General features: G+C 40.1%; 1 protein-coding gene across 1 annotated transcript in view; it reads left to right on the top strand.

The window, feature by feature from the left end:
* Window positions 1-22,719, top strand: part of LOC120981927 (V-type proton ATPase subunit S1-like) — a 122,697-nt gene that overhangs the window by 96,235 nt on the left and 3,743 nt on the right. Inside the window, exons 7-9 of the mRNA XM_040411730.1 lie at window positions 11,864-12,102; window positions 15,107-15,160; window positions 17,289-17,532. Coding sequence (XP_040267664.1) covers window positions 11,864-12,102; window positions 15,107-15,160; window positions 17,289-17,532 — 537 coding nt within the window. The remainder of the gene's footprint in view (window positions 1-11,863; window positions 12,103-15,106; window positions 15,161-17,288; window positions 17,533-22,719) is intronic.

The raw sequence follows: 22,719 nt of genomic DNA, 5'->3' as shown, positions 1-22,719 counted from the left end.
AAAAGCATCCTGCACAGGCAGAGCATTGTGCGGATGAAAATACAATTATATAAATCACTGAAGAAAATGCACCAAAAGGATATGTCACTGACTAAACTAGCTGGTCATACAAGCAGATATTAAAAGCTGAGACTTTCGCCAATATGTTCCTGTCAGGAAGATATCGGAGCCCATCATTGCACCACGTCACGGTCACTCAGCATGGCAAAGGGTCCTAACACTACGCTAACTGTGGTGTGAACACGGTCTGAAGGTGATGTGATCCAGCTCACAGCCCAGCCTGCACACAAATGCCTAGCAGGACAGCCAGTGCAATGTGAACAAAGCAGGACCGTGAGCCCCACCCATATCAGACCATTTCTGTGGTTCACATGCGATGGGACTGCTCGCCCAATGAGAAACACGCTACAGTGTTTGGGGTCTGAGCAGTTCCGCCATATTGGCCACTGCAATTCTACAGTGATTTTGTTTTATATGTCTTGAATGTGCCTTCATTTGGCAATTGAACATTCCTTTGCACCTGGAATCCTCCATCACATGGTCTGATATGGGTGGGGCTCACAGTCCTGCTTTGTTCACATTGCACTGGCTGTCCTGCTAGGCATTTGTGTGCAGGCTGGGCTGTGAGCTGGATCACATCACCTTCAGACCGTGTTCACACCATAGTTAGCGTAGTGGTAGGACCCTTTGCCATGCTGAGTGACCGTGACGTGGTGCAATGATGGGCTCCGATATCTTCCTGACAGGAACATATTGGCGGAAGTCTCAGCTTTTAATATCTGCTTGTATGACCAGCTAGTTTAGTCAGTGACATATCCTTTTGGTGCATTTTCTTCAGTGATTTATATAATTGTGTTTTCATCCGCACAATGCTCTGCCTGTGCAGGATGCTTTTGTGGTGCATGTGGACCGCGCTGGCGTCCTCCTTTGTACGCATTAAATGCTCGGGATGGTCGTTTGCTGCGGTCCACATGCGGTGGGACTGCTCCCCCAATGAGAAACACGCTACAGTGTTTGGGGTTTGAGCAGCTCCTCCATATCTGCCACGATATTTCTGTGGTTCACATGCGATGGGACTGCTCGCCCAATGAGAAACACGCTACAGTGTTTGGGGTCTGAGCAGTTCCGCCATATTGGCCACTGCAATTCTACAGTGATTTTGTTTTATATGTCTTGAATGTGCCTTCATCTGGCAATTGAACATTCCTTTGCACCTGGAATCCTTCATCACATGGTCTGATATGGGTGGGGCTCACAGTCCTGCTTTGTTCACATTGCACTGGCTGTCCTGCTAGGCATTTGTGTGCAGGCTGGGCTGTGAGCTGGATCACATCACCTTCAGACCGTGTTCACACCATAGTTAGCGTAGTGGTAGGACCCTTTGCCATGCTGAGTGACCGTGACGTGGTGCAATGATGGGCTCCGATATCTTCCTGACAGGAACATATTGGCGGAAGTCTCAGCTTTTAATATCTGCTTGTATGACCAGCTAGTTTAGTCAGTGACATATCCTTTTGGTGCATTTTCTTCAGTGATTTATAACATTATAGTCTAACTCAGTCACTTAGGCCTCATGCACACGACCGTTGTGTGCACCCGCGTCCGTTCCGTCATTTTTCACAGTTTAGCGGAGGTCCCATTCATTTCTATGGAGCTATGAAAAAAAACTGATAGTCCTCCGTTTTTTCTCCGCGTCCGTGATCCGTGATTCCAGTCCGTCAAAAAAATATAACCTATCCTATTCTTGTCAGTGGAAAACGGAGGACGGACCCATTCAAGTCAATGGGTCCGTCAAAAAAAAAGGATGCACAACTGGTATGTCATCCGTGTCCGTGTCTGTTTTCTTCTACAAGACCTTGGTGCAATAAAATTACACTTTTCATTAACCTTCCTTTTTCTCCCCCCCGTCAGACAAAAAAAAGGAAGACACAAGGACTACTGAAGCCAAATCACTGACAGTGAAAAAACACTGTCGTGTGCATGAGGCCTTAGTCTAACTCAGTCTTCTGCTCTAATCTTAGGAGCTTCACCAAGTACCTGGTTCCCCAGGCTGATTGATTATTATTGATTATGGTTCCTCTGCCATTCCTAGGTTTCTAGAGCATTGATGCTGTATCTATACCTAAAGAAACATTCTAAGTTATTTATCCTACCTCAAAGAAAAATGTGGAAAACTTTGTACTAAGTGAAAACTAGTGATCTGTATGGGTGGTTGGCTGCATCAATCTGGTTCTAACCAGCCACTCAATGGCTACTGTGTGTGTGAAAGATTGTTAGGGTTACAGTGTTCCAAAATCCTAAATAACTGAAGCTGAACACATGGACTAATTTTCTCCACCATTTGTATAACAATTAACCGGTCATTTATTAGCACCGTATCTCATATAATGATTGTTAAACAGTCTACAGCTTGTGAAGAAAAGTGTTCCTAAAGAGGGCCTTTCATGTGTCCAGACATTATGAAATAAGACTTCAGGGATGGCCAACCTGAGGCTCTCCAGCTGTTGCAAAACTACATCTCCCAGCATGCTCAGACTGCCTACAGCTATTAGCCTACAGCAGGGCATGGTGGGAGTTGTAGTTTTACAACAGCTGGAGAGCCGCAGGTTGGCCATGCCTGAAATAAGTAGTAGGATATGTAGGGCATAGAGCAGGGATCTTTGAGCGCTTACTATTTTTCCTGGGCGCGGCTTAGTTCGCCCGCTGTGCCCCTGTTGAATTCTCCCGCTTGGTATGCTAATGAATAGCATTGGTACAGGGAGGAGGAGATTGCCTTGTTTCTCAATGGGCGTCCCAGTCTCCCTGGCTGTAGCGCGGTCCAATCACAAAGGAGAGCGTCACAGCCAGGGAGAAGGTGAGTTTTTTTTCCTCCCTGGCTGTGACGCTCTCCTTTGTGATTGGACTGCGCTACAGCCAGGGAGACTGGGACGCCCATTGAGAAACAGGGCAGTCTCCTCCTCCCTGTACCGATGCTATTCATTAGCATACCAGGCGGGATAATTTAACAGGGGCTCAGCGGGCGAACAGAGCGGCGCCCAGAAAAAATAGTAAGCGCTATTAGATCCCTGCTTTATGCCCTACATAACGTGCTACTTATTTTTTAATGTCTGGACCCATGAAAGGTCCTCTTTAAAGCTGCCCTTCCAGGATATCTAGGAATAGTTACACAAAGTTTGCCATATTATTTCAGGAATTCTAACTCATAACTTATAGTTCATCAGTGAATTATTTTATTTCTGTTGACTTTTCTTTGCTATTAAAGGGCATATCTCAGCAGATTTGTACCTTTGAAACTGGCTGACCTGTTACATGTGCGCTTAGCAGCTTAAGGCATCTGTGTTACTGAGAAAAATTATGTTTAAATATATGCAAATGAGCAGCTAGGAGTAACGAGGACGTTGCCGTTACACCTAGAGGCTCTGCTCTCTCTGCAACTGCCGCGCCCTCTGCACTTTGATTGACAGGGCCAGGAAGTGTAAACACGATCGCGCCTGGTCCTGTCAATCAAAGTGCAGTGGCACACACACAGTGAAAAACGGAAAACCTGCCACAGTGTCAGTTCTGGGTTTATTCATACTTGTGGTGCACATATGAGCACATTCATGTGTATCTCCATGTAGGAAGCACATGAAGTCACAGTATATCATTATTATTATATAACATGCCCTAATACCTCTATAAAATAGAACATTCACAGTTTTTCATTAACAGCAAGGCAATGATAAAACTTTTTACTGTCTGGCAGCATACATAGAATAAAATGCTATGGGTTTGGAAATCATTGCCCAGACATAGTTAAGAATTTTTCTCTAGTTGTTTTGCAGTGTCAAAGTTCAACCTCTCAAAGTAAACATAAACTTTTAGAACGGCATGTACTTTTGCATAATGTTAATAGTAAACAACTATGCACCACGACTGGCACATTCCTTTGTACCATTCTTTTTTTTAAAATTTAAACCTGTTAAGGACTAGGCCAATTTTTGTTTATGCGTTTTTGATTTTTTTTTGTTTCTACATTCCAAAAAGTCATAACATTTAATTTTTTTTGTTCATATAGCCATATGAGGGCTTATTTTTTGTGAGATATTTTTAATAACCACTTCATTTACCATAGCTTGTAAGGTTTTTTGGGTTTTGATATTAGAGCATTCATTATATACTAAAAATTACATGACATTCTCATTCTGCGGGTCAGCATGGCGATACAAAATTTGTATCAGCTTTTTTCTACATTTCCATTTACAGAGTTGTGAGTGAACACATTTGTTGCGAGGCAAACTTATTTTCATTGGTACCATTTTGTGGTGTATATGACTTTCTTTTTTTTTTTTTTGCGGGACAAGGTGAACAAAAAATGGCGAATCGTGCAGTTACATTTTTTTTCTGTTATGCCATTCACCGCGCAGGAAAAATATTTTGTTATTTTAAAAGGTCAGACATTTTTGGAAATGGCGATGCCTGTTATGTTTATTTTCTTGTTTATTTTTATATGTAATATTAGGAAAAGGAAGGTTATTAAAAATTTTTTACATTTTTTTATTATTTTCATTTTGGAAATTCATACAAACATGTTTACATAACATTGTAATACATCATATAACTAAAATATACCACATTTAAAACACAAACATCTTTAATTAATACCCTTCACCCCCCCATTCCCTCACAACCCTAGGCTGTCACCAAGTAGGGCACTGAAGTCCGAGCAATCCCCCACCCTTCATTAGGGGAAGGTGGGCGGGAGAGAGGATAACCTCCCCTACCAACCACCCTAGGTCAACTCCAAGAGCCGCCTCCATTTCCCACCCTTATAACAGATGGCTTCATAGTCCCGTATTCTAGTCATAAAATTCTTTCATTACAACAAAGCGGGGCAGGTTGCCGAGCCCTATTTTCTCACAATTAATACTTTACCTAGGTAAATTTTTATTTTTTAAAATTTTAAAATTTTGTTTTTTAAAACCTGTTTTTCTATATTGTACTTTAGTCCCCTTAGAGGACTTAAAGATTCAATCTTCTGATCACTTGTCCCATAAACTGCAATAGAATGTTGTAGTCTATGGAAATCTGACATGCTGCCTGCTGAGCTGTGCATCGAGCATGGCTTTTCAGGCAGCTTCACAAGCTGTCATGGCAACTGATTGGGGCCCTGTGAATTCGCTATAAGGTGCATATTTTTAATCTATTGGAATCTAATCTTTAATCTATTAGAATGTAATCTTTTTAATGTACTGGAATTTAAGGCATACTTATAGGTCTAACAACAGATTAAATACACTGTATTTTGTGACAGAAAATGGGTTCGAAAAAGCTTTATCAGAAATGGGCAACACTAACCAATAACTCATGTAACTCATGGACTGTACGCTGTGCTCACGGAGCAATGTGGTAATGTGCTTGGCTAATTATTTATTATAAAGGTGTTACTCTTAGGTTACCTTTGCTCTACAAGCTCAGAATTTTTGAATAAGATGTACTCTATGTAAAATATACTCGCTCACTATTGAAGGAGACTGAAGACTCAATACTGGCATCACATACCTTCTCATAACTGTTTACAGGCAACACTGTGCAACATTGCTCTTAAATAGTTTGATGTGTCATATATATGCCATTTAGAAGCTTTTTATTGCAATCGTTTTAGTTCACTCAGGTAAATCAATATTTGCCAGCATATCAGTGAAAATATCGTTATCTTTAGACTTTTGAGTCTTGGTATATTCCACCGAAAGAGTTGCCCAAGTAGCTAGGTCAGAACTAAAATGTATTATTGCTATCGTAAAACATCAATCCCTGAGACTAAATTGATGATTAGATAACAATATTCCAGTTTATACCAGAATCCATATAACTGAGAACGGAATTATAAAACTTCATGGTGAATGTACTCCGCACTCAAACCTACCCATAATCACCCGAGTATACCCTACACTGCAAAGTTAAACCTAAAAATGTACAGTTACTCATAGATGTATGAAGCTGGTACTTCAGTGTTTTCCAAATGTATTTCCCCCCCAACTGGGTTCATCAGGGGGCTAATATAAGAGCAATAGCAATGAGATAATGTGATGATAGAGCCACTCACTCAGTCCACAACCCAATATATATGATGATATCACAGATCCCACTGTAATTAAGACAACTTTTAACCTCTTGCTGACGCAGCGATTTTCCATTTTTGCATTTTCATTTTTCTCTTCCTGCCTTCCCAGAGCCATAACTTTTTGATTTTTCTGTTCACATAGCCACATGAGGGCTTGTTTTTTGCAGGACATGTGGTACTTTCTAATGGCACTATTTAATATTGCATAGAATGTAGTGGAAAGCTGTAAAAGAAAAATCCAAATGGGGTGGAATTGGAAAAAAAATTCTGCCACAGTTTTATGGGTTTTGATTTTATGGCTGTCAACATGCAGTAAAACTGACTTCAAATATGTACAGGGAGTGCAGAATTATTAGGCAAGTTGTATTTTTGAGGATTAATTTTATTATTGAACAACAACCATGTTCTCAATGAACCCCAAAAACTCATTAATATCAAAGCTGAATATTTTTGGAAGTAGTTTTTAGTTTAATATAGCCACCTTTCTTTGCAAGGACACTCAAAAGCCTGCCATCCATGGATTCTGTCAGTGTTTTGATCTGTTCACCATCAACATTGCGTGCAGCAGCAACCACAGCCTCCCAGACACTGTTCAGAGAGGTGTACTGTTTTCCCTCCTTGTAAATCTCACATTTGATGATGGACCACAGGTTCTCAATGGGGTTCAGATCAGGTGAACAAGGAGGCCATGTCATTAGATTTTCTTCTTTTATACCCTTTCTTGCCAGCCACGCTGTGGAGTTCTTGGACGCGTGTGATGGAGCATTGTTCTGCATGAAAATCATGTTTTTCTTGAAGGATGCAGACTTCTTCCTGTACCACTGCTTGAAGAAGGTGTCTTCCAGAAACTGGCAGTAGGACTGGGAGTTGAGCTTGACTCCATCCTCAACCCGAGAAAACGCCCCACAAGCTCATCTTTGATGATACCAGCCCAAACCAGTACTCCACCTACACCTTACTGGCGTCCGAGTCGGACTGGAGCTCTCTGCCCTTTACCAATCCAGCCACGGGCCCATCCATTTGGCCCATCAAGACTCACTCTCATTTCATCAGTCTTGAGATATTTCTTGGCCCAGTCTTGACGTTTCAGCCTGTGTGTCTTGTTCAGTGGTGGTCGTCTTTCAGCCTTTCTTACCTTGGCCATGTCTCTGAGTATTGCACACCTTGTACTTTTGGGCACTCCAGTGATGTTGCAGCTCTGAAATATGGCCAAACTGGTGGCAAGTGGCATCTTGGCAGCTGCACGCTTGACTTTTCTCAGTTCATGGGCAGTTATTTTGCGCCTTGGTTTTTCCACACGCTTCTTGCGACCCTGTTGACTATTTTGAATGAAACGCTTGATTGTTCGATGATCACGCTTCAGAAGCTTTGCAATTTTAAGAGTGCTGCATCCCTCTGCAAGATATCTCACTATTTTTGACTTTTCTGAGCCTGTCAAGTCCTTCTTTTGACCCATTTTGCCAAAGGAAAGGAAGTTGCCTAATAATTATGCACACCTGATATAGGGTGTTGATGTCATTAGACCACACCCCTTCTCATTACAGAGATGCACATCACCTAATATGCTTAATTGGTAGTAGGCTTTCGAGCCTATACAGCTTGGAGTAAGACAACATGCATAAAGAGGATGATGTGGTCAAAATACTCATTTGCCTAATAATTCTGCACTCCCTGTATACTTTTTTCTTGTGGGTTTTCATACTGAAAAAAATAAATACTTTTGAAATTTTTTTATTTTTTCTTGTCATCATCATATTCTGACCCCCATAACTGTTTTATAATTATGTCTATAGAATAATGTGAGGGCTTATTTTTTGCGGGAAAATCTGTTGTTTTTTTATACAATTTTGGGGGGTGTATTTGATCATTTTTTATGACTTTTTTGGGGAGGTAAAGGGATGAAAAAACTGTGAATTGGCCATTTTTTTTTCACGCTATGCCTTTCACTGTATGGGATGATATTTTTATATTTTAATTGTACAGCCATTTTCGCACGGGGCTATGCCAATGATGTTGATTTTTTTCATTGTTTAAGTATTTTTATTTTGGGTAAAAGGGAGGTGATTTGAAGTTTTATATATTTTTTATTTTTAATCCTTTTTTTTCTTACTTTTTTAGGTTCTCAAATGGACCACAGCATGCAATCATCAGATTGCAATAGGGTATTTTCGCCATTATCCTATACAGAAATAGCTATATTATAATTCAGTGCTGCCTCCTGCTGGCCTGAATTTTAACATACAAGTAATGAGCCTGGAAGCCTAGTACAGGCTCAGACTCATTACTTTCAAGAAATGCCTTCCCTGATCTAAGTCAGGGAGAGGCGTTCCTGCCCATGAAGCGCTTGCTTCCGAATTCTCAGATGCTGTGGTCATATTTGAACACAGCATCAGAGGGGTTCAACGTCAGTGATTGGCATTATAACCAAGAGCGGACATTATAATCACAGGGAACGACCTGTTTAAAACGTAGCCTTTAATCTAATTTAGACATAAAATAACAAAAACTCCCACAAACATAAATAGAATAGAACAGTAAGAAGATATATCCTTGATGACATGAAAGATGATACTTGTAATCGTCCAAAGAACACGGGTCAGAGATGGACGGGATGGACAGAAATGGAGTCTGATCTGTCCCTATTCCTGGCCCTGGGCTAAATAGCCCTGCCTAAGAACGGAATAGCCGCCCTGATAAGGACGATCCCGTGTTCTGGAACCTCCTTGTAAAACCTAAATAGACCCTGTAATCCTGGTGGATCCCTACTGTGCGGTCTACTCTAGGCACACAAAACAAAAAAACGAGTATAGATAATCAGTATATAAGGCAACAGGCCAACCACACTCGTGGATGCTCAGTAGCGTGGGTGGAAAGTTGCCAACAAAAAGTATGTCATAAAGGATGCACAGGCGGCCAGAGGTATGGCTATCTGTGATCGCGCATCATCAAATGGACGATATCACTGTATAGACTCCACACACCAGAATCAATGTGCGGCGTCAACACATCATGAGTCGCCGTTCACATTTGTACATATCAGTGTATAATTGAGATGTATATACACGTACGGCACCAGAAGCACTACATATATCAGTATGCAATCAGGTGCCAGTGTCCCAACGCGTTTCACCCTGATTGATTTTCGGGTTCCTCAGGGGACATATATCAAAGTACAATGCTGTTATTTGGCATCAATGAGAGGTAACCAAACCTTAGGTAGGGTCCTCACTTATGATGACATCATTCGACCAGATCATTCACTGGTCGCATTACGTTCAATCACCCAATCGCTTTAAGTAATCAAACACAAGGACCACATCAGGGGGCTTATGGAATATGCATGAAAAAAAAGAGACATTAGCCGCTCCGGAGCGGACGCCATCTTTAAAGACCTGACATCTGACATACATATACCTCAGATGTCGTGAAGAGGTTAATAGACAATTAAAAATATTTCAAAACAGACAATTTATTGGGGAATATTAACTCAGATAACACACCATGTATATAATGGGAGGAAAAAAATGGTAGGGCACAAGTAGTGTATAGGAAAAGGGGGAAGGGGAGGCATGTCAGAAAAGATAGGGGTCTAAGTGATATTGTAGGGAGAGGTTGCCCATATTTTCTGACCTTTGCCTCCCCTTCCCCCCTTTCCTATACTCCACTTAGGCCCTACCATTATTTTTGGTCTACATGGTGGGCAATCTGAGTTAGTATCCCCCAATGGATTGTTTGTTTTGAGATGTTTTTGTCTATTAAAAGTTAAGTCTTAATATAGTGGGATCTGTGATATAATTGAACTGGACACTGTACTTACCCATTTTGCTTGCAATAGTAATATTGTATTGCTCTGTGATACGATGTATATGATGGCAGATGCAGGTCACATCCACCATCAAGTTGTTACTCCGTGAACAGGTATTAGTCTTCGGTATCAGGGAAAGTATTCTCCTTCTTCCCCATGCCCTGCCCTATTTGATTAACCTACCTCTTGATACCTCTTTACTGTTTTTGTGGTTGTTGTCTCAGGCCCTGTATCTAAGAAATAATGTATTTTGAGATTATATTTTTCCTATTTTTAGTTAGATATTTATTAACGTTTTATATCTACTTTAAAACATAACTTTTATTCTGAAAATTCCTAATGTTATTGTGTCCTACAATAAAATGTTATAAATTATTTAAATCATTGCAGTTCAATGAGCAGTTAGAATAATTGCTATATGAAATAGCAATCAGCATCCAAATCTTTCAGTTTTTCCTCAGCAGTTTTAACCTGTCAGGCTACATGGGCCATTTTATTACATTTGAATGTCGTTTTTGAAGTCACTGCAAGGAATGGATAAAAAATAATTAGAAGCTTTCCTATATACTTCCACTCTCTTAATTTTTAACTGCAATCTGCAACATTGCATACAACTCTAATTTGCTGGCCTGCAGCTGTAGTTTGATTTAATGATAATAGTATGTGTAGAGTTAAGAAGATAGTATGACAGCTATATTGTTCTCTTGATAAGGGACTTGCACTTATCAGTGTAATGTGTGATGCTCTATTTGAGTCATTCATCCCCCTTCCCTCTCTGGTCTGAGTGAATGGTAAAATGACATTGAATATTCACATATAGACTGTTAAAGAGGACCTTTCACTAGAATAGAAAATCTAAACTAAGCATACAGACATGGAGAGCGGCGCCCAGGGATCTCCCTGCACTTACTGTTATACCTGGGCGCCGCTCCGTTCTTCGGTATAGCCTCCGGTATCTTCATATGTTCGGCTCCACCCAGTTGAGCCTGCCGGCGTCTCTTTCTCCCAGGCTGTAGCGCTGGCCAATCGCAGCACTCAGCTCATAGCCTGAGAGACAAAAAAACTCTCAGGCTATGAGCTGAGCGCTGAGATTGGCCAGCGCTACAGCATGGGAGACGCCGGCAGGTTCCCCTGGGTGGAGCCGAACATATGAAGATACCCGAGGCTATACCAGGAGAACGGAGCGGCGCCCAGGGATAACAGTAAGTGCAGGGAGATCCCTGGGCGCTGCTCTCCATGTCTGTATACTTAGTTTAGATTTTCTATTCTAGTGAAAGGTCCTCTTTAAAGTTATCTGGGAAAAGATATTGATGACCTATCCTCAGAATAGGTCATCAATATCAATTAGCTGTTAAAAGAGTGCCACGGCCTCTTTCTAGGCCTTGTGACATCAATGTACATTGGTAACATGGCCTAGTTGTAGCTCAGCACTATTCAAGTCTATGGGGCAGAGCTGAAATACCAAGTACAGCCTCTATGTAATGTACAATGCTTTCCGAAACAGCTGATTTGCAGAGGTGCCAGGAGTCGGACCCCCACCAATGTGATATTGATGACCAGTCCAGAGATTAATTCATCAATATAATTTCCTCGATAACCCCTTTAATATGTGAGAAAAAACTTAATAGTAGTGTGCCTTTAATAATGCTCATTTCTTCCTGCTATTACAGGGGCTTTACAGCCTTGTCTGCCAATCAGATAGTGATAGCCTATCCAGAGGATTTCTCCAAATCTCTCCACAACATACTGTCTCCTCATCTCCTTGCCTTATTTAAATTTCCAATAGTTTCTTGAACAAACAAAAAAAACTTTGGATAAATAACAGTACTTTTTAGATGCACTGAGCTCAAAAGTAAAGCAAAAATGTTTATGTGCTACATGGGCTTGTACACGTATGTCAGGTTGTTGCCAGTGATTTGAAGAACTGATTTAAAATGTGTATTATTTTATCATAGGATGTTAAAACTTTCGACACAGTTTATAAAAAGGGACGAGAGCTTCTTGCAACGGATACCTCAATTTCTTATTCTCCACTAAATGTGACAAATGGGTCAGACGTCACTTGTATCTTGCTTTATGCAAATAAATTTGTCATCACAGTTAACAATTCCCTGCAACTTGATTTGACAAATGTTACATTTGAAGAACCCTCGGCAAACACCGGTTTATCGGAATGCTCTGATACAAATACAACGTAAGTATAAGCATTTTAGACTACCTATTTATGGCACAGATAAACTGATTCATTTACGTTACAACAACGATAAGGGCTGTTTCACAAATAGGCCGAGAAGCCACCAGACAAATACCGCTGCACATAGCAGTTTTTGTACAGCTGCTCCTCAGCATATTTGCCGGGTTGTGGCTGGATCTCCGAAGGACCCCATCATAGTCAATAGGGCCGGATTGCCGGCTGTGCCCGGGTAGGACGGATCAGACAGGCTGTTCCCGACTGGAACCGCCTGCCCGATCTCTTTTACCGTTAGTGTGAAACAGGCCTAAAAAACTAAATGGATGCCTGGAAACTTTAAACAGTGACACATGAAATATTTTACTCTGTTCTGTATTAAACTAGAATAGTGACTTGCCGTTTGACACCAACTTAAAGGGGGTCTATCAGGAGCGACTTCTCTATGAAATCAAGGCCTTTGACAGATAGCTGAAGTTCACCAAAGTATAATTCAGCTTTATTTTTTTGTTGCTGAGATATCACCTTTTATCTCATTATGCAAATGATACATTTGATGCAACAAGGGCATCACCGTTGTTTTCGTTCTTTTTGGTGGTCCCTCTCTTGCTGCTTTGATTGACAGGGCCAGGCAGTAATGACATAATCTTGCCTGGCCCTGTTTTCCTGTATATATGCCAATCGTTCACTTATTGGACTGTACTGCACCAGGCTGCACTGCACGGGAGCCAATATGTGAATGATTGGGAAGATAGGGGCATGTGAGATTACATTGAAACTGCCTGTCCATGTCAACCAAAGCAACAAGGGAGAGGCTGACAACTGAAAGAAGTGGAGCTTGGTTGCAACAAGAACATTGGTGATGCCCTCATTACATCAAAGGCCTAATTTGCATGTTATAAAAAAGGAGATATCTTGGCAACGGAGCCATGGATCAAGAAAAGAAAGGCAGCATTATACTCAGGTGAACTAAAACTAGTTGCCTTGGTTGAACAGGAAGGTACCTGCTCCTTTTATAGGGTTTTTTGGATTGACAATATTGACAATCTGTCCTAAGGACATTTGTGGTTTTCATTCATCAACAATACTTTGAATATGACAGGCAGAATACTCTAATATCCTTGTTAATATTGTACACTGTGACTTTATGTTAGAGTATATTTGCTAATATGCTATGAAACTTGTCAAAATCTAGCAGAGGACAGATAGTGTTATATATATATATATATATATATATATATATATATATATATATATATATACACAGTTGCAAGAAAAAGTATGTGAATTTGGAATGATATGGATTTCTGCACAAATTGGTCATAAAATGTTATCTGATCTTCATCTAGGTCACAACAATAGACAATCACAGTCTGCTTAAACTAATAACACACAAAGAATTAAATGTTACCATGTTTTTATTGAACACACCATGTAAACATTCATAGTGCAGGTGGAAAAAGTATGTGAACCCTTGGATTTAATAACTGGTTGAACCTCCTTTGGCAGCAATAACTTCAAACGTTTCCTGTAGTTGCAGATCAGACGTGCACAACGGTCAGGAGTAATTCTTGACCATTCCTCTTTACAGAACTGTTTCAGTTCAGCAATATTCTTGGGATGTCTGGTGTGAATCGCTTTCTTGAGGTCATGCCACAGCATATCAATCGGGTTGAGGTCAGGACTCTGACTGGGCCACTCCATAAGGCGTATTTTCTTCTGTTTAAGCCATTCTGTTGTTGATTTACTTCTATGCTTTGGGTCGTTGTCCTGTTGCAACACCCATCTTATGTTGAGCTTCAGCTGGGGGACAGATGGCATTAAGTTCTCCTGCAAAATGTCTTGATGAACTTGGGAATTCATTTTTCCTTCGATAATAGCAATCCGTCCAGGCCCTGACACAGCAAAGCAGCCCCAAACCATGATGCCCCCACCACCATACTTCACAGTTGGGATGAGGTTTTGATGTTGGTGCGCTGTGCCTCTTTTTCTCCACACATAGTGTTGTGTGTTTCTTCCAAACAACTCAACTCTAGTTTCATCTGTCCACAGAATATTTTAGCATATGCCAGAGACTTTTGTAAGTCTTTAGCTGACACTCTAGGATTCTTCTTCACATCATTGAGCAGTCTGCGCTGTGCTCTTGCAGTCATCTTTACAGGACGGCCACTCCTAGGGAGAGTAGCAGCAGTGCGGAACTTTCTCCATTTATAGACAATTTGTCTTACTGTGGACTGATGAACAGCAAGGCTTTTGGAGATACTTTTATAACCCTTTCCAGCTTTATGCAAGTCAACAATTCTTAATCGTAGGTCTTCTAAGAGCTCTTTTGTGTGAGGCATCATTCACATCAGGCAATGTTTCTTGTGAAAAGCAAACCCAGAACTGGTGTGTGTGTTTTATAGGGCAGGGCAGCTGTACCTCCAATCTCATCTCATTGATTGGACTCCAGTTGGCTGACACCTCACTCCAATTAGCTCTTGGAGATGTCATTAGTCTAGGGGTTCACATACTTTTTCCACCTGCACTGTGAATGTTTACATGGTGTGTTCAATAAAAACATGGTAACATTTAATTCTTTGTGTGTTATTAGTTTAGGCAGACTGTGATTGTCTATTGTTGTGACCTAGATGAAGATCAGATCACATTTTATGACCAATTTGTGCAGCAATCCATATAATTCCAAAGGGTTCACATACTTTTTCTTGCCACTGTATATATATATATATATATATATATATATATATATATATATAATATATATAACTGAAGTTGCACACTAGGCATTCTTTGACCTAAGGACATAAGCATAACATTTTATTTGCAGTGGGACATTTTTGATTATAATCATACAGAAAAAAAGGGAAAATGTACCAAAAAGGTCAAAACCATTAAGTAATTCTACATGGCACAGCAGCATAATAAACTTGTTCCATAGTCTCTCTGTTATATGCTACATGCAGCTTTATTGCTGAACATTTTTTGAAATAACATTATATTGTAATTTTAGCCTGTCAATAGTATATTCATTGATGAATGAAGAACTCCGCACCCTAGAAGTAAGGTAAGCCAGGACCTAAATTGTAAAGGAATATTTCACCTTTCCATATTATCTTACGACTTCAATGTTATAAGCTCTGTTCCACCACATTTTTTACTCCATTTAATAACATAATTCTTAAATGAAAAGTCTAGGCATCCACTTTGAAACACATTCAGATGTAGAGGATTTGTTATAGATGTTCTACATCAAAAATCTGGAACATAGTACAGTACAATATAGGTGAATGAGGTTTTTGAAAGCCTATTCACACGTAGCAGAAAAATTCAGCCTGGATTAAGCATGCTAGAGATATTCAAATCCACCCTTTACAATGTAGTACCTGCCACACAAAATCCGTGTCAGGAAATGGTCAAGTTTTGCGAACCAAAGCCAGGAGTTGATTCTAGAGGACAGGAAAATACTTGTCCTTCCTACTCGACCCATTGCTGACTTTGGCTCAAAAAACTGCATGTGTAATTCAAGCCTTAAAGGGATTGTCCAATCCATAAGCATAAGCTTGCTAGACCTGTGGAAAAAAACATACTCACCTGCTCCTTGCCACTCCATTTCGGCTCCCTATCTCCTGTTCTGGTCCCAGTCTGTAAACTTCAGAATAGACAGGGTCATGTGCACCACTGCAGCCAATTACTGGCCACAGTGGTGACATCTCCCCAAAGGCACATGATCCAACAGTGACATGCCACTTCGGCACATGTCACTGCTGAGACCAGTCATTTGCTGAAGCGGTGCATATGACCCTGTCCATCAGTTTACATATGGGGACTGAAGGACCACTGATGGGAACAAGAATGGAGCAGCAGGGAGCAGGTAAGCATGTTTTTTTCTACAAGTACAGCAGGCTGGGGTTGAAATGAGAAAAAGTAAAAAAAAACGTTAAAACTTTATGATAAATTTTTTTGATCGGCCATAACAGAGCGCTTTACTTATGCATTTCCATAGACTGAATTAACACTGTAGGGTAACTAACAATAGTGTTAATGGAATAGAAAGGATCTGATTCAAAGCCTTATATACTGTATAATGAGTTACATTTCTGTTGAGAAAATCAACATTCTCGTTTATTAATTTTCCTTGCTTAAAATGCAATGTTTTAATAAAAACTCAATTTTGAAGCTGGTCACATTGTATCAACATCATCCGACAATTTAATCCATTCCTTCCAACAGCAGATAGCAAGGAAATTAAGGACTGCCATGTCAGCCACAAACAGTCCATTCCCTCTTCTTAGAATGCAGATACAGTATGGCCCTGATTTATCAAGGCATAGCACACGCTGGTCTTGATGCACCATGGGACCAGATATTTAATTGATGACAAGGCACAGGCATTGTCATGCCTCATCTGACAGTCCGTGCACCAAATTGAAATCTACAGCAGTTCAGAGCTGTCATAGATTTTTGTTATTTAGTTGCATGAGGACCATTTAACTCAATGGGAATACCCTTTAATTACTTTAGGGGGAACCGGTCAGGAGCTTAATTTTGCCCAAAGCACAGGTAGAATGAAATACCAACAGGCTCTTTAGTTACAAACAACTATGTTAGGCTATTTTCACTGTGCTGGCCAGGAGAATAGTTAGAGAGGTGAAAAAGAATCCAAGGATCACCACCAAGGCCATCCTGGGGAATCTAGGCTCTGCTGGTGGCAATGTCTCAAGGCAGACAATCCAACGGACACTGCATACTGCTGGGTTCCATTTCTCCAGATAAGGCACAGAAAAGCTTGCTTGGCCTTTGCAAAAGCTCATCTGGAGAAAGAAGACAACTTTTGGTCTTCTGTGTTATGGTCAGATGAAACAAAAATTTTATTGTTTGGTCACAATGATGTTTCCTTCATTTGGCGTAAAAAAGGAGAAGCCTTCAACCCAAACACCATCCCCACTGTCAAACATGGTGGTGGGAACCTAATGCTTTGGGGGTGTTTTTCAGCCAATGGACCAGGGAACCTAATCACAGTAAACGGCACCATGAAAAAAGAGCAATACATGAGGATTCTCAACGACAACATCAGGCAGAGAAACTTGGCCTTGGGCACCAGTGGACATTTCAGCATGACAATGACCCAAAACACACAGCAAAAAGTTCCTCACAAGTCCAGGCTACATAATAATTTTTTCTTTCTTTTTTAGATTTTACATGACGAATATGTTCTACGCTGGCTCTGCCAGGAACTGGTTTAAGTTAGAGTCTGTGATGTTAATTCCCAATCAAGATATTCTGAGAAATGCTTCATTTAGGACAACTTATGCCTCAACACCTGCAGAGTACTCTTATCATTGCCAGCAAGTAGGGACAAGTTCTTTGTATGGGGAGACACTAGTTCCTACCAATGATGCGGCAAAAGCATGGGAAATATTCATTTCTGAGTTTCAGGTAAGTACAAATTTAATATACATGAAAATACTGTATATTTTACCAGCACAGTACCACTTATCTGTCATTGGTGTTACACTTAATGTTTATTCTTGTTCATCACAAAAATGCATTGTGACTGTATATTCACATTAATAAATATTTATTAAGAAAAAAAATCAGACAAATAAGAAATGATTAAAGGGTTTGCCCAAGTTTTTTTTCACTTAATAAGTGTTGGAGACCATATAAAATAATTTAAAAAAAACTTTATTCCTGAGCGCTGCCACCCTGTCATCCTGTAAGCAATGTATTGTTTGGTTACAGAGTTGGCATTGAATGTACGGCTGCAGCCAATAACTGGCCTCAGCAGTTTATGAAAAAAGACAGCTGAGGCCATTGATTGACTGCAGTGGTTTATGGAAGTCACCCCTGCAACCAAACAATACATCACTGACTGCAGCACGTGAAAGATGAGAGTGGTGCCATTGTATTGGAGCCCAATAGAGGATGGGAACTTTTTTATTATTAGACATGCTCCTGGTACTTTAGTAAAATAAGTAAATAAGTTGGACAACCCCTTTAAGGTAAGCAGTGAACAAACTATACATCTTTATGGGAGATATTAATAACCATGTTAGCAAAGCATGGGTGCTGCATTAGTTTATGTGCTTTCCCAAAGAAAATGAAATAAATGCATAAATTACACTAACACATTGTGCAGTAAATGTTACCATTCATAATGTCATTTTTTTATTTTGCCAATATCCAAATGGTTGTCTTTTAAATGCAACCTTTATACTGTACCTCAATAATAATTACATAGAAACATAGAATGTGTCGACAGATAAGAACCATTTGGCCCATCTAGTCTGCCCAATATACTGAATACTATGAATAGCCCCTGGCCCTATTTTATATGAAGGATGGCCTTATGCCTATCCCATGCATGCTTAAACTCATTCACTGTATTTGCAGCTACCACTTCTGCAGGAAAGCTATTCCATGCATCCACTACTCTCTCAGTAAAGTAATACTTCCTGATATTACTTTCAAACCTTTGCCCCTCTAATTTAAAACTATGTCCTCTTGTAGCAGTTTTTCTTCTTTTAAATATTTTCTCCTCTTTTACCTTGTTGATTCCCTTTATGTATTTAAAAGTTTCTATCATATCCCCTCTGTCTCGTCTTTCTTCCAAGCTATACATGTTAAGGTCCTTTAATCTTTCCTGGTAAGTTTTGTCCTGCAATCCATGTACTAGTTTAGTAGCTCTTCTCTGAACTCTCTCCAAAGTATCAATATCCTTCTGGAGATATGGTCTCCAGTACTGAGCACAATACTCCAGATGAGGTCTCACTAGTGCTCTGTAGAGCTGCATGAGCACCTCCCTCTTTCTACTGGTAATGCCTCTCCCTATACACCCAAGCATTCTGCTAGCATTTCCTGCTGCTCTATGACATTGTCTGCCTACCTTTAAGTCTTCTGAAATAATGACCCCTAAATCCCTTTCCTCAGATACTGAATTTTAATTGCCAGATTTTTGACCATTCTTCTAGTTTTCCTAAGTCCTTTTCCATTTGGTGTATCCCTCCAGGAACATCAACCCTGTTACAAATCTTTGTGTCATCAGCAAAAAGACACACCTTACCATCGAGGCCTTCTGCAATTTCGCTGATAAAGATATTAAACAATATGGGTCCCGGAACAGATCCCTGAGGTACCCCACTGGTAACAAGACCATGGTCTGAATATACTCCATTGACTACAACCCTCTGTTGTCTGTCCCTCAGCCACTGCCTAATCCATTCAACAATATGGGAGTCCAAGCACAAAGACTGCAGTTTATTGATTAGCCTTCTATGTGGGACAGTATCAAAAGCCTTACTAAAGTCTAGATAAGCGATGTCTACTGCACCTCCGCTATCTATTTTAGTCACCCAATCACCAAAATCAATAAGATTAGTTTGACATGATCTCCCTGAAGTAAACCCATGCTGTTTTTCATCTTTCAATCCATGAGATTTTAGATGTTTCACAATCCCAGGTCCCCTGTTCTGCCTGCCCTGCTCCTCTTGATTGATGTCACGGTTCGCAGCATCGCTGACGAAATCCCGTGCCTGCGCCGTTCACACTTCTGTATTCGGGGCAGTGAGTGAAGGCCGCTCTCCTGATGCCGGCTTCCTCACTGTGACATAGTCGACGCAGGCGCAGTGAGAAGTTCAGCACCAGGAGCGCATCATTCACTCACTGCACCTCAGTGATGCTGCGAACCGTGACATCAATCAAGAGGAGTAGGGCGGGCAGAACAGGGGACCTGGGCAGGATAAAGAGTGAGTAGACGGAGCCTCTAGGTGCTGATTTTACGCCCACATAGCACCTAGAAGCTCATTAGCATATTATAAAAGTGCTTATTTTATCAGAACCGCTGCAGGGAGAAATGTAAAAAACATACTGTTATGTAGTGCTGACATTAGCGCATCGCTAATGTCAGTCAGCTACATAACAGTATTTCTGGTGGTAGAAACCCTTTAAATAAATCTGTTAATGGTTTTGCTAGTTCACCGCTAAGCTCTTTTAATAGCTTTGGGTGTATCCCATCAGGCCCCTGTGACTTATTTGTATTAATTTTAGACAGCTGACTTAGAACCTCTTCCTCTGTAAAGAATAACATGCATCAAAAGATTCATTAGTCTACCTTCCTAACTGAGGTCCTTTTCCTTCATTTTCCTTTGTAAAAACTGAACAGAAGTATTTATTGAGGCAGTCAGCTAGTTCTTTATCTTCTTCCATATACCTTCCTTCTTTTGTTTCTAATTTGTTAATTCCTTGTTTTAGTTTCCTTTTTTCATTTATGTATCTGAAGAATGCCTTATCGACTTTTTTCCCTGACTGAGCTATTTTCTCTTCTGCCTGTGCTTTAGAAGCTCTTATAACTTGTTTGGCCTCTCTCTGCCTAAACTTATAAATTTCCCTGTCATCCTCATTTATTTATTTTTTATAATTATTAAATGATATCTTTTTGTTTTTAATGATTTTGGCCACTTCTGCTGAGTACCACAGTGGTCTCTTCCTTTTTTTGCTTTTACTGACCAGCCTAATGCAATTATCTGTTGCCTTCAATAGAGCCACTTTTAAGTAGTCCCATTTCTCCTGGACTCTATTGAAACTGTTCCAATCTGATAGGGACTCGTATAACACTAATCTAATTTTAGAAAAGTCAGTTTTTCTAAAATCTAAAACTTTTGTTGTTCTGTGGTGTGACTCAGTCACTGTATTTATAGTAAACCACACTGACTGGTAATCACTAGATCCCAAGCTTTCCCCTACAGTAATATCAGATACCAAATTCCCATTTGTGAATACTAAATCTAAAATGGCCTCTTTCCGGGTTGGCTCCTCAACTACTTGCTGTAGAGATAATCCCAGTAGGGAATTTAGAATATCTGTACTACTGGCAGAACTGGCTATTTTGGATTTCCAGTTTACATCAGGAAGATTAAAGTCTCCCATAATGATAACTTCTCCTTTCAATGTCATTTTAGCTATTCCCTCAACTAGTAGATCATCTAATTCTTTGACTTGGCCAGGTGGTCTATATATCACACCTACACGAGTTACCTTATGATTATCAAGCTGCAAGGTAACCCAAACTGACTCTAAATTGGTCTCACTAACTTATATTTGATTAGATATTGTCAATTTAGAATAGTGTCCATTTTATAGTAGCTTCTATATCCCCTTAAATAATTTCAGCTATAATGATGATATAAAAGTAACAACTATATCAACCTATTTACTGTCCCTTCCCTATATGTTATCATTCGAAGCTCCAAAGCAAAATAGTTAAAGGGGTTTTGTCACTTTAGCAAATGGCATTTATCATGTAGAGAAAGTTAATACTTATGTATTGTGATTGTCCATATTGCCTCCTTTGTTGGCTGGATTAATTTTTCCATCACTTTATACACTGCTTATTTCCATGGTTATGGCCAGCGCAGATACGAGGTGGCCAGGACGGGAGCTGCTGCGCATGCGTGGCTATGCATGCTTCCATAGCCCTAGCCTCCAGAGAGGCCACCACTTTTTCCTACAGTGTAAATGCACGGCCACTGCTGCTGGATTGCAGGGTGGTCGAAACCCCTGGCAACTATGTATAATGTAAGGGGAAAATGAATTAAGCCAGCAAAGGAGGCAATATGGACAATCACAATACATTAGTAAGTGCCTTGTATTAACTTTATCTACATGATAAATGCCACTTGCTGAAGTGACACGGCCCCTATAAGTAAAAGTTACAAATGGAAAAAATCGAATGACTCCATTACAACACATTACTCATGACCTCGTGTACCTTTTAGATAACATAATACACAAAGTATTAGCATCATACATAATCATAAAATAGATTACGTGGACTGCACAAAATGTACTTAAACACATTTTTGCTTTGGATTAGTGTAAGCTAATATGCTTACACTTATGTAGTTCTATTATGCTGATTTTACCTTTCATTGGTTTTAAATAAATAAAGCTTAAAGTGGTTTTCCATAAGAATAAAAAAAAATTGCCTGCGACTAAATGTGCTAAATAACCATTACTCCTGGGAACCACTGGGGCGTCAGCAGTGTAGTGTTTGGGGATCTAACAGGTCAGCGATGGTAAATTTATTTTATTTCATCACATTTACTGCTGTTAATCTTATTTTTTAATCCCAGAAAACACCTTTAATTATTGCATAAAAAAGTATTGGGTTGCAATTTTTTTAGCAAAATGGTGCGTCAGGGTCTCCAATGATATGGGATTCTTTGCAGGTTACAACTTTACATTCTGTGAGGCAAAAAAGTCTTATTGTTGACTCACACAACTGGTGTTCACAAATAGTTGTGCGGTTTCTGTGAAGTTTATTTACTTTACTTTTATTTTAGGGTTCATTCACACGACCGCGCTGTGTTTTGTGGTCCACAAATTGCGGATCCGCAAAACACGGATGCTGCCCATGTGCATTCCACAATTTGCGGAATGGAACGGGCGACCCATAATAGAAATGCCTATTCTTGTCTGTGGACAAGAATAGGACATGTTCTATCTTTTTTGGGGGGCCACGGAAAAGAGCATCAGTGTGCTGTCCGCATCTTTTATGGCCCCATTGAACTGCACCCATTCTGCAAAATGAGTCCTTAAAGGGGTATTCGCATCACAGACAATGTG

The sequence above is a fragment of the Bufo bufo genome, chromosome 1, assembly GCF_905171765.1.
Source record: "Bufo bufo chromosome 1, aBufBuf1.1, whole genome shotgun sequence".
NCBI lineage: Eukaryota > Metazoa > Chordata > Amphibia > Anura > Bufonidae > Bufo > Bufo bufo.
Note: the sequence above shows the minus strand (reverse complement) of the source record. Positions and strands in the feature narration are given on the sequence as shown.